The sequence below is a fragment of the Triturus cristatus genome, chromosome 3_2 (assembly GCF_964204655.1).
Source record: "Triturus cristatus chromosome 3_2, aTriCri1.1, whole genome shotgun sequence".
NCBI classification, from domain to species: domain Eukaryota; kingdom Metazoa; phylum Chordata; class Amphibia; order Caudata; family Salamandridae; genus Triturus; species Triturus cristatus.
Genome location: NC_140584.1, coordinates 642,084,088 through 642,104,818, shown reverse-complemented (window position 1 = coordinate 642,104,818; position 20,731 = coordinate 642,084,088). Strand labels below are relative to the sequence as shown.

Here is a 20,731-nt window from a genome sequence, read left to right as displayed (position 1 = left end):
ATTTCAGGCTGTGGGGTTGATTTTGTTCATTTTCAATGTATATTGACTTAATAAGCACAGTTGTTGTGCTCATCCCAAAATTAAAAATACAGCGCCACCATGTGGCGGACTGTCATGAGAGCCAGTGCTGGCAATTAAGTGCCGGTGCCGAGCACCAGAATCCACAGGCTCAAATTAAGCACTGGCCATCCTCCTCCTGTCAGCAGAACAGGTTAGTTCTATGTGGCTTTCCCAGGCATCAACTATCAACAATATTGGATTCAGAACCTGCTTATTCAGTGCTCTGACATAGAAGGAGTAAAGAGTTTGTTAGGTGTTTCATTGCTCTTTTATGCAAGTAGCAAAGGTGTACGACTTGGTCGGTTGGTGCTCAGATGGGTGCTGCCGAGTTACTGCTGCAAAAATCTGTGTGCAATGTGTACGCTGTAATGTGTACGCCATATGTGCTCACACAGTTGGGCCAGCCAAACATTTCACGCTTCTGTTAGTGATAAAGTGGCTACCATTGGACAACAATTCCTGTTGCCTGCAGCATTGTAAGTCACCAGGCAGTTTCAGCTAAACTAATGCAGTAAGGGCCTCATGTACTAAGTGTTTTAAGGGTCACAAACTTTCAGATTCAGTCATTCTCAGGGATTGTGAGGGCTAAAACAGTTATTGAAATGTACTAAACCCAATTAACAATTCATGAAAGGGTTTTATTAAAGGAGTTTAGGAAACAATAAGGACTCCGTTTTTGAAAGGTTTTAGGACGCTCCTTCCATATACTGATTCCTTATGGCATATATGAAGGTTTTGTGACTGAAATCCAGTCTCAAAGCATTAATTTGTTACCATCACCTCAAAGGAGGTGGTAGCCCATTCACAAACAGGTAGGGGACCCCTTCCACATTTCTTTAGGAGTAGTCAGTGGTCCATGGCACCACTACCTACTTGTAAAACAGCTTTCTGTAACCTTTCATTTTTTTAAAGTAGCCCATTTCTCTTTAAGGAAAACAGGCTGCTTTTAATAAATGCTGTATTTAAAAGCAATCACAGCCATAGTAGTCTGCTAACTCCAGAAGGCCGCCATCTCTATGATAGTGGCCAATCGTAGTCGGTCACACTTTGTGACCTATCTCATGGATAGTGATGAGGTAGGTCGAATAGCGGCCCACTACAATTCTGTATTTTGGGAACCGACCTATTGGTACATAGTTTGGTTCATAAACTAAACAAGCATTGGCATAGACAATTGGTCTCGCCTTTGGGACCTTATAAGTGTTTAGCCATGCAACAGTTGCATAACTAAATACTTATAAGGTCCTAAAAGTGAGACCTATTGGCTATGCCAAGCGGCCTGCGGACGCGAAAGTGATCGCGATCAAACATCAAAGCGGCCGTGCAGCCGCAAAAGTGAAAGTAATCGCGGTCAAGCGCGGCGCGCGCCTGCGCACATGCACTGTAGCTGTAGGCTGGCCTGGTAGCACTTTTTGGAGCCCTCTCAAAAAGTCTCGCCAGACCTAAAAAGGATTTGGTTAATGTCGTTGCCCAATTTCCAACCATATTAACTAAATCAATTCTTTATACTTGAGACCCTACATTGCTAACCCTGCTGGAAACAATAAAATGACGGCAGTGCACTTCGTTGCACACTCCTGCATTCATATCAGCACCCCTCACAATCGTGTTGAGCTTATGATAACTTTTCATATTTAGCGGAGAGTAAAACAAGTGCCCACCCAGGTCCATAACGCAAACCACAAGGAAAGACCCTTAGATTGTACACACATTAAAAAAGTCACCTGTTGGACATCTTATTAGTAAAACATCTAGTCCAGTTGACACATGGCACTTTACTTTTATCCTTATTCTCTTCATCACATATGAATCGATTGTACTTCAATGCAGTGAGTTGTGCATTGATACAGCCACTACATGTTTCATCCAAATATTCTGTGGACTGTCTTAAGGCTCATAAATTAGGTGAGCAGCAGTACTTAATTTTGGAGCCCACTGGCACCTATTTTTTCTTAATGGACATTTCCTGAGAGCAAGAGCGGGAAGCACACGCAAACGGGAAAGGAGGAGTAAGATAAAAGATGGAAAAACCGTCTCAAAGGGAGAAAGCAGGAGCTTGTAAGAGTGGGGTAAAGAGGCAGGAAGCGTTGGCAGTGGATTTAAGAGGCATGAGATGAATTCCAGACTATGCAACCTTGATATTAAGCATGCCAACATGTAATAGAGCTGGCCATGGGCTACTGGGCAGAGCTTTGGGCACCGCAAATCATTCTTATACAAAGTAAACACTGATCAGCAGTCATATACAAGCAATAAGCAATTCGCAAATTACTTTGTAGTTACTGTAGGCTCAATCTGTATTCCTTAGTATTGTGGAACGTGACCATTCATAGCTACCTAGACGCAACACAGCATCTTTCGTTAATAGGTCTCTTGCAAAGATCTTACAGTAGCACACTTGGTTGTCAATCGGTCTCTCTCAAAGAACCAGTGATGTGCTGTCATCTTTCGTTAACATAACGTGCATTTTGCAAGTCACAATTCCCTGTGGTGCTTCATTTATGCACATAGTGGCTCTCTTCAAAAGCGCCATGTACAGCTATTTTTGGTTTTATTTCATGTTGGGCAATCAGGTTGCATACTGAGGACGTCAACTCATATTTAAACCAATGGGCACCAGTATGTGCAGGGAAGGCCAGCAACACAGAACAAAATACCACAATGAAAGGGTAGCAGGTCAAACTGCCCTGCATAATCATTAATCAGCTGCTTTTTTTGTTTCCTTTAATTTTGCATTATGTCAAGAAACCATAAATCTAAAAGATGAGGAAAAATGAAAAATAACTGAAATCAATAGGCAGGCCTTATGTACATGTAAAGTTATTAGTGAAATACAAGGCCTTTAATTAAAGGAACTGGCTCTCGGCGCAGGTGCTAGATTGCGTTGATTGATCTGCACAGTGCCGCTGAGTCAGCATTATCCCGCCTCCAGACTTCCCCTCTTACCCGCAGAGCCTGATTGGTTCTTTCATGGCTCCAAATGATTTCTTAAAGGAGAGACACCCAGCCTTGCGGTCACATAGGAGACAGTAATCAAACACAGGGGCACTTGGACATGGGATGCTTCCCGCCCTAATCTTGATGTACATGGGCGAAGCCATGAACCGTCTCCTGCTCTTAAGAGCTTGCAACCTGACAACAGGTCTTGCTTCTAAATGAGCTGCAATCCAGTGTGGGAGCAGCCTCAAGGACCAGTGCTTCTTTCAAGATACCTGTTACCTATGGTAGTGATGACCAAGTAACTCAACACAAAAGTCGGAAAGATTTTGGAGGGAACGGGGAGGGTCCAACGATGTGGGGTGAAACCACGAGAGGTGGCATGCTGTTAAAAAAATTACCTACAACAACTGAGAAATCAAATTTGGGAATAGAGAGAATAGTCTTAAGAACCTGCTTCTGTCACATTTACTGCTTCCCATTGTCATGTGGGTGCTGTCATGTGTACTATAAATATAACACAGGGACATCTCAGTGACCCCAGATTGCTCCATCCTACATCCTTACTCTTTAGTCTTATCCAAGCCTTCCTGCTCACTTGCAAATCTACTGCTTAGTAACTGTTTCCTTAGGTGCAGCATCTAAATTTAAATGCATCTTAATGTAACATGTTGTAAAATGGGCTATTAAACTGCACCATAACCCTAGGCTTACCTCCCAGTACAAGCACAAAAACAAACGGGTATGTGTGATCAAGGCCTCTCCTTCATAGCACGTACAAAACCAGAAACCACAAATAAATGCATGTAAGAAATTACTCCATTTGTGTTGTGGTCACTCATTTTCTTTGTGTGTGTGAATCTGCAGGCTTAAGAAGTCTGTGCACTTTACCACAGCTAAATAGTTGCAAAGTTCCGGCACTCGCCCTCTAAAACATGGTCTGTGATTTGGAACTCCTATTTGGCTGATTTAACTAGCTTATACGTCCACTATAAAAGGTGCCTTATGTGCATCTATGGCATTGAAGGTTACATGTCATAAGCGGGCTGCAGTGTGTATTTACACCAGCCACATATATGACAAATATATGTCACAGTGAGGAGTACCACTGTGCTCTGGCTAGGATGCAGTTTCAGTGCACCTCGGTGATACATGGCAGGTAAAAATGTATTTGTCAAGTAGGAAAAGCCTTTTTTGTTTTATTCATAAGTCACCCCAAAAGTGTGTCTTTTAAGTAGGGGAGGGTGTTACTAGTGCACTTCCGTGTAGTGTAATCACGTGGACTTCCCCAAAAATTCTGCATGATTATGCTGAGTGAAGCGAGAAGAATAACTCTGCCTTTAGCATAATTTCTTAGCTCAAAAATGCTCCTTGCACCCCAAATGGATGTGAGGATACATTTTGACACTAAGAAATAGAGCTAAAGGTTGCAAAACATGAAGAGAATGTGCTCTTGCATTAGGATATTTTGAGAGTGGGAGTAAATGCATAATTATCAATAATTCTGCATCAAAGAGTAACGCGGAATTACCAGAATTACTCTGATTACTCCTGCAAAATTCCACACAGGCCTTCTTTTAAGCCCACAAAGCTATTTAAAAAAATATGGCACAATATATACTGGGTTAGTGTGCTCCCACAAGGAAATAACACTAAAAACTATTTCACTATGTCCAGGCTTTTTATGCCTAAGTAGGATTAAAACCTTCATTTACCACCTCTACTTAAGAAAGGGCTTTGGGTCAGAGGACAATGGCTTTCCTCTTGGCCCAGACAAGGACAATGGTGGAACTTCTGAGCTCTTAAGAGGAGACCAAGCACCTGGGAGTGTACTGGAACAGTTGCTATAACAAAGGGCAAGTTTAGTACGACCTCTTTTGTCTTGGACATACCAGGGTGGGAATTCTACCATTTATCCCCAGAACCCTCCCAGACCGTTAGGCTGCAGCCAGAGTAGGAGGGAAAACATGTTTTGACCCAGTCAGGTGGGGAAAGGACCAAGAAGCCGAAAACAGGCCTGCCTGGTGGCAGCTGAGTCTTAAAACAGAACTTCTGAGTAATTTTAACACAAGAGGATGTGCCTTGGAGGAGGTGGAGGACTACGAGAATATTGTTAGGATTGAGCCGTATAATCTTTTCAATCACTGGTTATTGAACAGGATAAATCTCACACCTCCACCACCTCCTCATCAGAATATTCCTGGATCTGTGAAGACTCCACCTGAAAAAGAAGGCTCTGCTGCTAGAAGAATCCTGACTCTGACACCTGCTGGAAGAAAAGGACTCAAGGACTCCTGAGTACTGTTGGCACCAAAGGAGTGAAACTGCTCTCCAAGGGTTAAGTGGTTGCCCTCCTGTTTACTTGATTTAGGAACACAAAAAGCAGAAGGACTTCTGATTTCAGGAGAGGCCACCTGACTAATGAGAACTAGACCCTGCAGGAGATTGACTTGACTGGAGAGAGACTTGGTGCCCACAAGCCTGTCCTGAGGCGGTAGGGACTGCAGGACTAACCAGAAGAAGCTTTCCCAGCAGTTGGCATCCTGTCAGAAGGTACCTTTCACTGGGAGAACCTGCTTTTTATATATCCAACTTCTACACCATTGCAGTTGGCCTGAAGCTGTGCCTAGGTCCCGGTACACTGTAAACTGTAGCTTATCTATAGTGCATGACTTTTTCTAGGCACATTGGGCCATATGTAGGAAGTCAAATTGCAATTGCAAATGCTGATTGAGAATCGCAAATTGAGAATGTCTTCCTATTAATTCATATGGGCCTTCTAGCCCATAGGAATGAATGGCAAGGTATTCCTTATTTGCGAATCTCAAATTGCGATTCGCAAATAAGGAATATGTGGGATTCGCAAAATATTTTGCTAATCCTACCTACATTGCGTTTGGCGATTCTCTAATTGCGATTCTCTAAAAATTGCAATTTAAGAATCGCAAAACATGTTTTACCTACATATGGCCCATTGTGCCTTAAAACTTTAAACATGTATATCTCCAGTTCCCCATAGACTACTTTGATGATCTGGGTGTTTTGTTATTCATTAAACTGATCTCTATTTTTAAAAAATTGGTTTGGGAACTTAATTGAACTTAATTGTCTTGTGTTTTTTACTTTGAAAATGTTTGTAGTGCTTGAGATTAAAATAGAAACTCTTCAGACCTTCGTGAATGGAGAAAGTCAAGAACTTTGGAAAATGTTGCTGCCAAAAAACACTTTGCACTCCCCTAAAGACCGTTCTGTTCTTCAGTATTTGGTAAGTAGTTTCTCAATGGTATTTCTGCTGTGCAGACAACATAAATAACCTAAGGTGTATTTGTACAGTGCACAGTTCTTACCCAAAAATGAAGGTCATTCAGAACACTGTGCTACTTACTCCATGGAGAACATAGTGAAGGCAGTTCTGACGCAACATCCAATCTACTTGCACCAGCAGTAAGTACACAGGAGAAAAACATTGGCTTGATGGTTCGGTACCTCTTGTCTAAACCAAGAGGTGTGAGGTTATTCAATCAAGGAGTTGATTTGCTTTTAAGGTGCTTTAAAAAGGGTCCCAAAGACTGAAGATCTGATCAAAACACATCCTGTGGCAAACAGCATGCCCTTTTGTTTGACTGACCCGTCTGGATATTCTCCTGAAATGAGCGCTTGGCCAATCACCCAGAGGATTTCTAACTACTGAGGAAAAATAGGGGTGATTGACAACCAACAATGGTAGAACGATGCTTCCAATTGTAAGCACATTATATGAGGGGACAGACCACGGCTGCCAATCTCAGTTCTCTCTGGATCAGTGTGCTACAAATTATGATTTCAAGTTCTGGGCTTCTGCCCCGATTCATAGTTTGGCTGATGGGTCCTTGTCCCAAAGGGGACGAGTGTAGGCAAATGGCACATTAAAGAAAACACAGGAAAACATGTGACATTACAGAACATGCTGAGGTGCTATTATGAATAATACTTTTATAATACTAATCAATGGTATGAATGCAACCAATGAGTTTATGTTAAGAAAGGTAAAAGTATTGACGATAGGATTGTGCAGAAGAGATATGACATATTAACAAGGGGATTGCCTGCTTGTTCACATAGTTAAGTAAATGGCTAGTTTATTATGCAGAGTACATGGTGGACAGGCAGTGGCCTGGTTCAGTGAGATTATTGAGGAGTAATAAGGTAGGCTCAGGACAGCGGATGAAAAACTGTACAAGAAAATTGAATGTCATGAGTTTACAGTATGTAAATGACAATATGGAGGCGGTGCTCTATCAATCTAAGCATACTTACAGCTTTGACAGTGGTGTTCTGTGGGACCCCAACACCGTCCAGTGCATGACTTGTGGCACTTTCCACCTACGAAAGAAGCGAAGAACAAACAAGAAATTTAGTTTCTTATACAAGCTAAAAAGACCCATCATCAGTGAAACAGAGGCACACCGTCATCCTAAAATTTTTAACATTCTGTCAATTGCACTTTTATGCCACCATGATAATCATCAGTATCTGATGGCTGGGTCCAAATTGAAGGGGCATGGTGTGCAAAATATCAATGGACTGGGATGAGGCCCATAGTAATTACCAGTGGCTGAGATTAATTCAAGCATTCCATCCATCACTTTTTTGTTTACTTTAGTGTGTCACCCTAAATGGCATGGGTACGCTCAGATGTGGGTCCGGTTCACACTCTGTCACTGTAACCAAGCTATAACTGACTGATGAGCCCTAACTAGGGCAAAACATATCCTAGGTTGATTGTGTTGCTGTTCGGGAAGACATGACCAGGCAGTTCAGGCCAGATTGTTCCCATCAGAGCAGGTTTGAGAATGATGGGCCCAAATTGAAGTGGTATGGTGTGAAAAATAATGATGTAATGGGATGCGGCATCAAGTAATTACCAGTGACTGAAAGGAACTCAAGGATTCTGTGCATCACTTTTTTTTATATACTTTAATGTTAGCAATACTTCAACGCCTCGTCGGGGTAGTAAGCGTTATATATAAATAAATACAGTAGGGCAATCCTCAGTCATTAGCAATCAGCAATTCCCAATTTTACAGACATGTGTCACAAATTGGGTTTCTGGTTGGCAGAGGTATGCACCCTGTCAAAGCAGGAATCACAATCCTTGGCACAGAGCAGTCAGGCTTAATTTAAGAGACAATGTGTAAATTATTTGTCCAATACTTCCAACAGTAACACAGTGAAAACACCACACAAAGACACTACAGCAGATTGGAAAAACAGATTACATTTTTATGAACAAAACAAGACAAAAACAACAAAAATACAACAAGTATAACCAGAGTTGTGAATTTTTATTAAAATTTAATGAAATTCTAGTGCTTAAAATCTTAAAGCGCCAACCGGGACTGTCAGACAGAGGCAAATCCAAAAGTTCAGGCTGATCCCGATGGAGCGTGGGGTCGGATACAGGGACGAGTCTTGGCCCACTGAACAGTAGCTTAGATGCGTTATCGACGGAGCCGTGATGCACTAAGCAAAAGGCAATGCATCGTTGAAGCACAGGATTGAAGGCGATGCCTCGGCACTGAACCATGCAATGTCGAAGATGTGCTGAAAACTGGAGACTATTCACTGTGTAGTCAGTGATGCAGTGTCCATGGTCCTCCCGGCAGACACAATACATTGGCATTGAGGGAGATGTGCCGGTTCCAATTGGCGCAACGGTGTTGATGCATGGGTTCTGGTTGTAGTATCACTTTATACCCACTTCCAAAGACCGAGGACTGGATTTGCACTAATTTGCAGGGCAAGACTTGCAGCAAGCAAAGTCCATGTGCTGTTGCAGGATAATTGTAGGTCTTTCATGTCCCTGAGACTCAAAACAGGGTGCAAGCCAGCAAGCCCTTGAAGTTACTCTGGGTTCAAGTGAGATGGGTAAAGTTCTTCCTCAGTCAGGGCAGAGGGTAGCAGGCAGCACAGAAAAAAAGCTGTTCTTCCAGAGCAGCATTCCAGCAGAGTGGCAGTCATTTTAGCAGCACAGCAGTCCTTCCTCCTGGCAGAGTTCTTCACAGGTCCAGTAGTGTATTGAGTTGGTAGGGTCAGAAGTCTATTTCTTATACCCAGTGGTGCCTTTGAAGTGCAGGAGACTTCAAAGAGGGTCTTTGAAGTGCACAGAAGTCCTCCCTTCCTGCCCTGGCTTCAGACTCACTATAATGGGTTAGGCAACCCTTTGTGTGGGGAGACGAAACAAAACAGCCTATTCAGGTGTAAGTGTGAGGCTGTGCCTGCTCCTCCCTCCTATCCTGTCCAGGATGGCCCATTAGGACGTGGATGGCCCATCAGTCACATCTAAGCTTCCTTTGTGTGTGGCCATCTAGAGGGAATGAACAAGGCCCAGCTGTCACCCACCACAGACGTTTATTGGAGACAGCCAGCAGGCACACAGGACTAGGAGCAGAAAAATGACATCTTTCTAAACAAAGGTATTTTTAAAATTGTAAAGATAAATTCAACTTTATCATTAAAGGGGATTTATACTTACAATTCCATAGGTACTAAAAATAACGGCTCTGTCTCCTTCCAATTGGGAATTACACTTATTAGATGTAAAAAGGAATCCCCAAAGTTAACCTATGAGAAGGGTAGGACTCACAGTAGTGAAAAACAAATGTAAAGGTTTTTCACTACCGGGACATGTTAAACTTAAAAGTACATGCCCTACTTTTTATTTACACAGCACTCTGCTGTTATGTGCCTGGGTTAGGCCCATGTAGCGAAGATGCTAATTTCTTACATTGTCCTCTTTTTCACAATAAAATTTCTGCTGAAAACTTTTGCACATATTTGCATGTGTGACAATGTTGGATTAGTTTCTCTGAAACTACTTCTGCCTTCGCATAACATTATCACAATGACTCAAACAGCAAGTACAAGGCCTCTACGCCCAAATGTCATTCTATCTTCATCCACGAGGCGACAGGGGTATCTATATAGCCATAACATTGCTAATCTATACGTACATCCAAGGATGCTTTTTATTATAAATAATCAGCATCTCAGAGAATTAGCACTTCAGCTGACACCGAGGGTCCCTGTATGCTGAAATTTCACCACGCTGCAGTCTGACATCTTGTGAGGGGTGTCCAGTTTGTGATCAAGACGGGGTCCCACATTCTCTCCCGCCTGGTAATGAGGTAAGATCATCTCATGGGGGAATTCTTGGCTTCACACCTACACACACTCTGGGTACACACAGAGTAGGGTTTGCACATAAGGAGTACTCCCGACTACTACCTTGTTTTATATGCCTGCATATACACACTGTTTTAGCACCATGTTAGAACTGTATTTACTATTTACTCGTTTGGTGCTTGTAATCACTTACATCTGCTTCTGTCTACTGATTAGTGCAGCATATGTATTCTATACAAAAATAACGTTGGTTCAATAAACTTATTGAAAATGTCCCACTGTGTATTCTCTGTATACTTTTTTGAGCATAAGTAAGCATGAGTGACTGAGTGAGAGGTTCTAATCTGTTACCACGATCCATGAGGGTTGGGTTGTCATGTTCAGGGGTTGCCAGAAACCATTCGCTCCCTGGTAGGGTTAGGGGGGCTTATGATGGCACTGTGAGCTAGCTGGACTCTAAGCCAACATATCCTGCAGGGGTGCTTGGAATCAGTCTGGGCACCTCACCCAAAGTTTATGTTGTCCAACAAATGCACAGATCCTACGGATTAGTGGGAACTACAAGACACTTCCCTATGGGCTACCTGGGGCTAACCTTACGGGTGACTTATGTAATAAAAGGGAAGTTTAGGTCTTGGCAAGGGGTTTTAAAGGCCAGGTCGACATGGCAGTGTAAACTGCACACACAGGCTCTGCAGTGGCAGACCGGAGACATGTTTTAAAGGACTTAACTGGGTGGCACCATCAGTGCTGCAGACCCCCTTATAGCATTTAATTTCCAGGTCCTGTACACATGTAGTGCACTGTAGTAGGGACTTCTAAGTAAATTAAATATGCCAATTGTGGCTAAGGCAATGTTACCACGTTTTAGGAGGAGATCACAAGCATTTTAGCGCTGGTTAGCAGTGGTAAAGTGCACAGAGTCCCAAAGCCAACAGAAACAAGGTCAGAAAAAGAGGAGGATGGCAAAATGTTTGAGGTGACCCTTCAGAGAGGGCCAGTTTCCAACACCATGTGACCCTCATCGAGGACAAGTCATGACACACGAGTCTGCAAAGGAAATGCTGTCATGTCTGCACATGTGTGGATGTGATCACCAGAACAAAATGATACCAAATCTGTGTAGGTAATTCACTAAGGTCCCTTTCTCATTCAGAGCGATCGCCACTGATAGCTGGTCAATCCGAGCAGCCCCTGAGGACTGTTAAGTTACAGGTGGGTATGCTCTTGAGATAAATATGGGGTTGGTGGAAAATCTTAGCAGGAGCTGATCACTACCAAGGGAAGGGGGAGCCCATCTGGGCAGGTACAGGATACGACTGAGTGATAGGCACACATGTGGGCATCTACTACGACTTTTTCCTGAGCGACTGGCAGTGATTGGGCTGCATTCTTACTAGAAGTGTGTCTTGTTTTTCTAGAAAAGAGAGGCTTTTTAGTACATATAAATGATAAAAAGTGCTACAAAATGCATATTTGTCTCCCTTTAAAAGATAAACAATCTCTGACCAGGGAGTGGGGGTGGCATCACTGGAGCAAGTAGAGATACTTTACCTTGCAGGCTTTCTCAGCGATATTCTGAAGTGGCATTTATGGCCCTAAAGCTTCAAGTAGCAGCAGCTGCCACTGACTGCAGGCACTGAATTGCTTGCTAAATGGCATGGCCATACAGAGTACACAAAGAGGCCAATGAGCGCAGTTCTGTGTTATTCACAGTTCATCATTCCAAAGAGGGGAAGGATTGGATGAGCAGGAAGGCGGACATCTTCTACCCGCAGCTGGTAGTGATTTCTCCAAATAGAGGCCCATGATTGAATGGTTGGCGTCATTAGGCTACGTTTTCCAACTGAGAAGTGATTTGCTTTGCATGAGGCATAAAACATAAGAGGACAGAAGCCTGAATTTCACGGGCATTAATTATGCGTCCATCAATCCGTGCATCTCTCCACACAGCCATCTCTTTTCTAGTTATATATTTATCTATGTGGAGTAAAATACCCGGAGTTGAAGCAATGAGGGATTACTCACAGAATTGTAGAAAGTGACAGGAGATGAAGACAGCTAGTCCAAAAGGGTTTCCCAATGCCCCACCTGTTCGTGACGTACAGAGCCTACATAATCCTGAACTCTGCCTAGCTGCTTTCAGTACCATTGCTCCTGTGTGCCTTTATACAGGTGATTTTACAGTTAATTGAATTTGTTCCTTTTTTCTTACACTACTACTGGAAGGATGCAATTAAAAATTCCAATACTACATGGCATGTTAAGCAAGCCTCACCCTCTGTAAGGGAGTTGGTGGTTCGTATGCCTCAAACAATCTGTGGAAACATGTTGCATGAAGGTGTATTCTTCATCACAATTGTTCTAAAAAATGGACAAAAGTATTCTATGTTTAAGTTCATGCGCTGGGCAGATTCTATAGGCTCATGCAGTTATTCTGCTCCCACTTATGTTACCGAAACCTTCAAAGCTCTTAAAGTGACATATTACATCAATCTTACAGGCTGAGATGGAAATCGCGATAATGTCATGACAATCTTTAACAATATAAATGATGAAATGTTGCCACACAAGGCATCGCTTACAGCTAGTTCCTAGAGAGGAAGGAACACTAGTGTGGATTCCTCCATCACAAGTACAGAGAAATCTGCAGTTGTAAATCCCACTCATGGGTGTTGAAGTGGAATGGTTTACCTTGGAAATTTGGGAATTCCCTTAAATATGACATTCCTAATCATCTCTCAGGCCCCTTCAACTCTTCCAGAATGGGCAGAATATCTGGGGATGATCTATTGAACACACCCAGATTTTCTGGGGGTCCAATGAACAAGCATTCTCCACATGTTAAAATGTTTAACCACAAAGAAAAGAAAAATGCATTTGTACAGGAGCAGCCATTGTTCACTATGTAGAAGTCTGCACAGAGGGAATCAGAGCTTGCTGAGACATTCATATAGCATTCCCAGCAAAACAGCTAGACACCATAATCTGATGCCGATATCCTGGAGTACTAGTGGGAATGCTGGAGAATACTAGGGGTGGGCGGAATTCACAGAGTTTCTCTCCGCTGACTTCCATGGAGTTACATAAAAACTCCGCTAGATACCGTGGAGTTCCACCAACGAGTGGAAAATATGCACATCGCCCTGCAATTTAGCACTGGTAGTGCAAGCAGCGCTAGAAAAATCAGCGTGAACGGCACCATGCAGTGCTCACGAGCTTGCTTCCATTCAAGTTGCTTTCGCTGCTGCTCGAGTAGAAAATCTGCTCGAGCCGCAACAAACTACTCGAGATGCTGCATTCTGACCATGACTGCTCGCAGTAGAAAATCACACTACGGGACATTATATCATGCTCTCCAGCTCACATTTCTGGAGCCTCACGGAGAAATAACTCTTCCACACGGCGATTAGCCGAATTTGGCCGGAACTCCGTGTTACAAGAGTAATACAGAGTTGCCAAATTCTGCAAATTCCATGGGTAAGATAAAACATTCTGCCCACCCCTGGTGAATTCCAAACAAACATAAAAATATTCTTGTCAGAGCTTTGTATCTCTGTCCATGCTTTACGTTTTTGATGATGAATAGGCCACTATGTGGTGTCCAATCCTCAGCATGTCATTTTCATGAAGTACTCGCAGACACATATTGTCGACTTCTGTTATGCATGCCTATGTAGCACCGTTGATGTTTTGAGTTGCCAATCATTTGACCGGAATTTCACCATGATGGCAGGGTAGGCAGCATCATGGCAAAATTCCCACAAAATACCAAGAGATGTCATTTTGATAAAAAAGGCAATGATTGTGGTAGAGGTAGGCCACCTAATGTCAAGGATTTCCACAAAATGCAAAAGACAGCCTGCATAATACCAGGAGGGGTCACAGTCTTGTCAAGGTTGCTCATAATATGCTGTAAATTGTGACGGTTGTACCATGGCCACTATTATACTATGAGTAATCTCAATATTTTCAAGGAGGGCCACAATATGCCAAGTAATTGCAACCATTCTACCAGGACCAACATTATACCAGTGGTGGGCACCATCCTTCTATCATGATAAGGAGGTCCACTGGAGCAGCCTAATTTAGGCTCCATCCTTTATACGTCACATATATACATTTAATGCTCATATACATCATTTATATTCAAGGTATGTTTTAACTTCATTAACATGTGTGATACATTTACATGAATTCATATTATGTAACCATTGTAACCACTGAGATTTCACACTTAAGTGTATTAGGTTGATCACTAGACTGATGTAAACATATTCATCACATATTCACATTTACTAATGATCATTTACTGCCACTGATTCACAATACTGTAACATGCATCCATTTCGATTCTCGAGTTAACTTAGCTTGACATCAGGCCTTGATTGAAAATCCTTGCATTAATGCTGCCAGTATGCTGTGTATTTCTTGTGTAGGTGCGTTATCGTGCTTCTCGTTAGTTAGAGAAAAGTCTCATTGCTATGTATTAGAGTATTGCTAGTGAGACCTGGGAGAAGAAAGTTGGCAGAGAAAGCGGAGCAAGGATAATGAGAAAAGGCCTCATGTCCACAGTGTACCAGGTGGATGAAACACTCAAGGTTAACAGCTGCGTACTTAATTATGCGGTGATGGGAACTTAGGGAGTATGTCGACTGCCCTTAAATGTGGTTACTGGATTGGCTCTCAGTGGTGGGAGAGAGAAAGGGAAGTTCTAGAAACTGCTGACTGTACTTTTAATTGGTGTTTCATAGTTAATTGGGCAGATATTCCCCTTACTTGGAGAGGGAACATACCACTCTCTGCTGAGCTTCTTTGAGTATGAAACTTCATGCTGAAAACACTTCCTATTTCTCTCGAACTTCTAGTGAAGTTTAATCTTATGCTGACACTTTCTATGCTCCCCTTTAGAAATCCCCTTTAGAGAGCCTTGATCCTAACCTATGCTTAGATTAGAAAAGGAAAGTTTCTTCATAGAACTTCTTATTATGACAACTGTTTTCTTTGCATTGTGATTGTTAGCATTTTGTATCTCTTTTTATCATGACGTAACGTACTGGCACATTTCAGTCTTCAGACCATATTGTTTTAGCTTCTAAATGTATTCCTGCTTTGCATATTTACTGGTTGGATTAACCATCCCTATATGCACACTACTAGTATGATTGACCGCATGGGCCTGCAATACAGCCAATCACTAAGTGGCTAGGACTGTGGTGATTTAATTGAATGTGCTTAAGGCCTGTCCATCACACTTTGCACACACATTGTTCTGCTAGAGAGCTGAGGGTTGTAATTTCTGTCTCAAACTCTCTAACAATATTCTAGTTCTAAGTGAAATGCTCACCCCCTCAAAAAAACCAATGCGAAGTGTTGTATGCTGATAGACCATGTACAGTTTCATTTTGTTCTTTAAAACCTGTGGTTTGGAGCTATGCAGAACCACCTCTTGGAGGTGACATTGCACAACCCCAGATCCTTGGAATGAGAGAAATATTTCTGGTTAAGCTCCACCCTAATAAACAAATGAGTGTGGTATCACAGCCTGTGTCTCTCACTTACTTTGCGCTCGCCGCATTAGCGAACGCAAATTAAGTTGTTTTATTTATTTATTAACTTAGCCTGTCTGTTGAATTCCATCACGCCCCACCCCACCCAGCCTCACCACCTACCGCTCTTACCTGTGCGAGCTGCCACTGAGGCGGAGATGCACACAAGACAGACAAACACACTGAGAAAACAAACAGTCAAACACAAATCCAGAAAACATGTGTCAGAAAGTAAACATGCCACCCCAGAAACGTTTAAAGGCATTGGCACAGTGGGATCTGGCCCAGGGCCCCAGACTTTTAGGGAGCCCCCTGATAGATCCAGCTTGGTACTACTCACAGTCCTGCCCTGATGACACTGAATGATTCTTAAACATAGATTATTTTTAATTTCACTTTCTTTTAGTCTATTTTTAATAGGTGTGATGTGTGGGAATCGTTTGCAGATATCATGCAGAGACCTGTTGTCTTTATGTTTTTCAACACCATGCCACATCCATAAAACAAATTCCTTCAACTTTACTATTTGCAACAATATTAGTGCACTGCTGCTATATTAAAATATTGAAAACACATATCACTGTTCCTGAATATTAGATGGAAACACATTTAGAATTTGGACTAGTGTACCTGTGCGGTGTCAGTGACCTAGTCAAAACAAGGTGACAAAGCTGAAATTGGATCATAAACTCAAAGCTGTCCCAAACAGGGGCCCCAAAATATGCTTGGCCCAGGGCTCCTAATATCCATAAGATGTCCCTGTGCCATCCAGTTAAGCTGTAACGTCCCTACTGAAGGGTGAACATTAAAAGAAGGAGAAAGGATTGGGGTGCTATTGCTCATTAAATTCATATGCCAACTCCTTGAGCAGTGAGTGATGAATGACTGTAGCCTCAATCTACACCCTGTGGTCAAGGCTGGACTGGGATTGCAAACCAGCCTTCGTCCTTACGTCCGATCGGCCCTGGGGGAGGGGGTCTGGCGGGAACACTGCTGCTGCGCTTTTGTTACACTGTTGCAAAACAGAAACGGCCCCCACCGGTCCAAACCGGCCCCCACCCTTACGGCCCACCGGGGAAATGTCCGGCACCGCTATGGCCAGTCCGGCCCTGTCTGTGGTTAAAGTGTAAAACAAAGTCCTATGGGAACAACAGTAGTGAGATTGCAAATTTTTAGTTTGAGACGACGCGCAATGAGCCATAAGGCAATGGGCACAACAGTTGCAAATAGCCTTTAAATAAAATAATTTCGAAAGAGAGACCAATGGGAACAAGTGTACTGAGAATGCAAAGTTAAATTCTAAGGAAATGTGTGTGCTTTGATTCGAGTACAGGCTGGACATGTGGAGACCAGATGGACATAGGAACCTTGAGGGTTAATTCTTTTTAAATGCGCCTTCATAACTTCACATGGACACAATGGTACTAGGAAAGCAAAGATAAAGCTGGAGACCGTGTACTGCATGTGAGTGTCACACACAACCTTGATGGGGACTACCAACTTGCAGCTGTTGTTGCTTTCTCGGTTTCTCTAAGAAGCCTCAGCCCATGCAGAAACGCGTCAGACTTCTTTGTAATTAGAGCATACATATATACGTGACCAGCAGTTTCAGTGATATGTGGACTGATGGATGAGTGGATAGGTAAACGGGGCTGGGTGACTTGGGCTAAAAATGTAATGGATATAAAGCACATCTGCAGAACAAAGTATATTTGTTTAGAACAATTCCATCAGTGCCCCCTTAAACATTGCGAAGCTAATAGATAGCCTAAATTATTCTGTAAAATGTTAACTACTGGAACCAAGCTAAAACATGGTAGTGGTGCTTGATATTTCCTCCTACATGGTTTAAATTTATCTCCATATATCTACGCAATGTAAATAGCGCTAGGGTGCCCCTAATTTCAAGTGAGATTATAAGTGGAGAGGTATGGGTGTAGCCATATTGAAGCAAGTGATCAGCTTCTGAGCACTCCGTGGAACTACAATAAATTCAGCGCATGAAATTGACACTGCGGCGCAAGCAGGGCAGCCACTGGCGTCTAGGGGACTCTCAAAGGCAAAAGTAGACACTATCCAAAACATTTGTTCCAAAATTGGCATAAATTGTTACTTGTTTTATTTTCTCATTGTGACTTATTTAACATTTCGAACATTCCACACATTTTGTTAAGCACACCCATACAATACTATAGGTGTAAATAAATAAATATTTGACAAATGGATGAGGAGAGAAGGGTCAGTCCTCCTTTTTTCCACAGACTTGATATCCCTCAGGGCTCTAATGGGGCGGGGTGTGGCCCTCCATCCTTGCATGTGGACTAGGTCCAGAGGTACACATACATATGATAGGGAATTTTTATCATTATGTTGATGCAATGCTTGACGTGCCAACCCCCTGCCCCCCGCCCCCACCTTGCCGGCTGCATCAATCATTAGATTCCAATAAAGTGGAAGTTATGTGTTTGAAGAGTTGTCGCTGACATCATAATTGTCAAATTTCTTGTCATGCCACCATCTGTTTAAGTGCCTCAGCGCAGACATACTCGCCACATAAGGCAACGCACTGGAGCTGACAAGGACAGGGGAGGGCGCCATCTGGTAGGAAAAATATCCCTATAATCAGTGATAATGACTATTATTATTAAGAACCTGCTGGAGTCTCTCAAAGAGCTCTAGGACAAAATCAAAACTGATTCACAGCAAATTAAGAAGAAAGGACAGCAGTATAGGCTTTTATGGTGAAGCATGGATAAACAGGTTCGGAAGATGTTAATTAAAAAGCTAAAAACAGCAATTGCCAGATTCAAGATAAATGTGAAGGTGTGTGTGGTGGAGCAGGTATTCAGTATCACCATGGCCAATCGGATGAGAGTGTATCAATGTTCTCCAGGGACAGAGCACTTCTATTAGAAAGAGAGGGGTGCACTGGAGCATAAGGCTGAAGGAAGAATGCCCAGGAGGGAAGTGGTGCTGGATCTTGGAAACATCTTTCTAGCTAGTGGAGAGCATCTCGGTACCAATGCAACCAGCCACAGAAAAGAATGCATAGACACCACACCAGACTCTGGGTGGTATTTTTGTACAGAGGAAAACAGCATCCTGGGTGTGTTTGTGGTCCTAAAATGAGGCCAGTTTAACACTTTCTATCATATAGTTGTAAATCAGACATTTTGAAGCCATCTGGTTGATAGTTTCTCTCTATTATCCATTGTGGGAGGGCAGGCCGGATAATCAGACGAGGAGGCTGTATATAGTGTGATGCTCGGCGTGTTTTATTTGACAGGACCGGATTAGGACCACTCAACAGTCTTATAGAGCTAGCAGTTGTCCCCTCGGGCTCTTCGGCTTTCCCTGGTTCCTCTTCGGAGGGGTCGTACTCTTGGGATTCTCCTAGTTTGCCTTCGGAAGTCTCGTCCCCCGATTGTTCTCCCGGACCGACGGCTGTCCCACGGAAGCTCATAGAAGAGAGAAAAGATACTTACTATAGATATGCTACGGGATAACCGACCGTCACCGCACCACCGTGATTGCATGTGAAACCCTCTTTTAAGCGGTCAAAACGAAAAGGGGGGGGAACAGTGCTTACTGGTGAGGTATTAGGAACGGGGAAGGGGTCTGGGTCGGAGGGGGGGGGTTTGGTGTGAGAGGTTGAATGGAAGTGCCCGTTAATCCTAAACCCTCGTTGTTTCTCCTCCCGGTGACCACCAACCCCCAACCCCCACCTATCCTAAAGAGGGCAAACCAAACAAAGGGCAAACCTAAAGAACACTTCCCAGTGCAGGACTCAAGTCCCTCCCTTCAGGTGGGTTATACCCCTCCCGCCGCCCGTTACACTTTCACCCCTGCTCGTGGTTACTCACGGGCTCCGCCGCAACTCTCCTGAGTTGCGGCCGCTCTCCAGCCTCCTCCGGTGGGGACCACCACTCCTCGTACCAATTCTCGTCCTCTTCCAGGTACTCTTCGCCTTCGGTCTTCGTCCCGACCTTTTCTTCGTCCTCTCGTCCTTCGTCTGCTTCTCTTCTGCTTCCCGACTCCGTCCGAACTCCGTCTGCTTCCTCCTCGATTCTGCGCGTCCCGGCCCTTTTCACTTCCTGGTCCCCAATGCTTCCGGGGTTAGTCCCTCCTCTGACCACGCCCTCAGTACGGACGCCCTGTTCCTGCGAAGGTAGAGGACAAGGGGGGAATGTTATCGTTTCTGGGGTCTTCATGATGGACCTTCGGGGTCGGACGGCGGCTCTCACGGAACCCTTAGACCCTGGTATATGGCGGACCTCAGCGGGTGAGTGCCAGCGGGGACCCGGCCCCTTCTCACATCCATACCTTGCATTCTTAAGGCATTATGTGCCTTTTGGGCAGAGGGCAGTCATTGCGTGTTAAGAAATCTGGGTTAAGTGAGGTTAGGTGTTTCCACCTCATTGTTTATGGACAAAGAGAAATAAGCTGTGTTGAATGTTAGCAGCATGGACAGGATGCAGAGCTGTATGCTTCCCATCTGTCAAGCTGTCTGGAATAACACTTAATCTCGGAGGTTTCTCTGGCCTTGTTACTACCCTCCAAAACCTGTGCACTCTGAGGCGTCCACTTGAGACCACGCGGCATTAGGGGCATCACCAATAGAAAGGCTGTCTGACTCGATTGGCCAGTTTGTTCTGCCAGAGCTCAGCGTCTGAGTAGGATAACAGATAGACTCATGGCCACCTGACGGACAGCTCTTGCTGCTTCTCACATCACTGTGCTGCAATGTTTGCTTGTCTCAGGGAAAGAGAAAGCCCATCTTCCAGATTTCCCCTGGCCTGCTGTGGCCAGCCCGGAAGCCTGCACACTGTCTGACCTGGGGCGGTCTGGACAACACCGACATAAAATACCGCCTAGCCTGCCTGAGATGTGCGCTCTCTCAGAGTACAATTTGTGACTGGAATAGCACTCTGTGAAGAAAACCCCCTGATCCTAGAAGCTGGACGGTAGAGCCCTATGAATATAAAAAAGGGCCCATTTCAGATCAGTGCAAGGGACCCTTC

The 20,731-nt window shown here is 43.7% G+C and overlaps 1 protein-coding gene across 3 annotated transcripts in view; it reads right to left on the bottom strand.

Moving 5' to 3' along the window:
* Positions 1–20,731, bottom strand: part of ERBB4 (erb-b2 receptor tyrosine kinase 4) — a 2,224,949-nt gene that overhangs the window by 639,326 nt on the left and 1,564,892 nt on the right. For all 3 annotated transcript variants that reach the window (XM_085648582.1, XM_085648584.1, XM_085648585.1), the window contains exon 5: positions 7,294–7,359. In XM_085648582.1, coding sequence (XP_085504708.1) covers positions 7,294–7,359 — 66 coding nt within the window. The remainder of the gene's footprint in view (positions 1–7,293; positions 7,360–20,731) is intronic.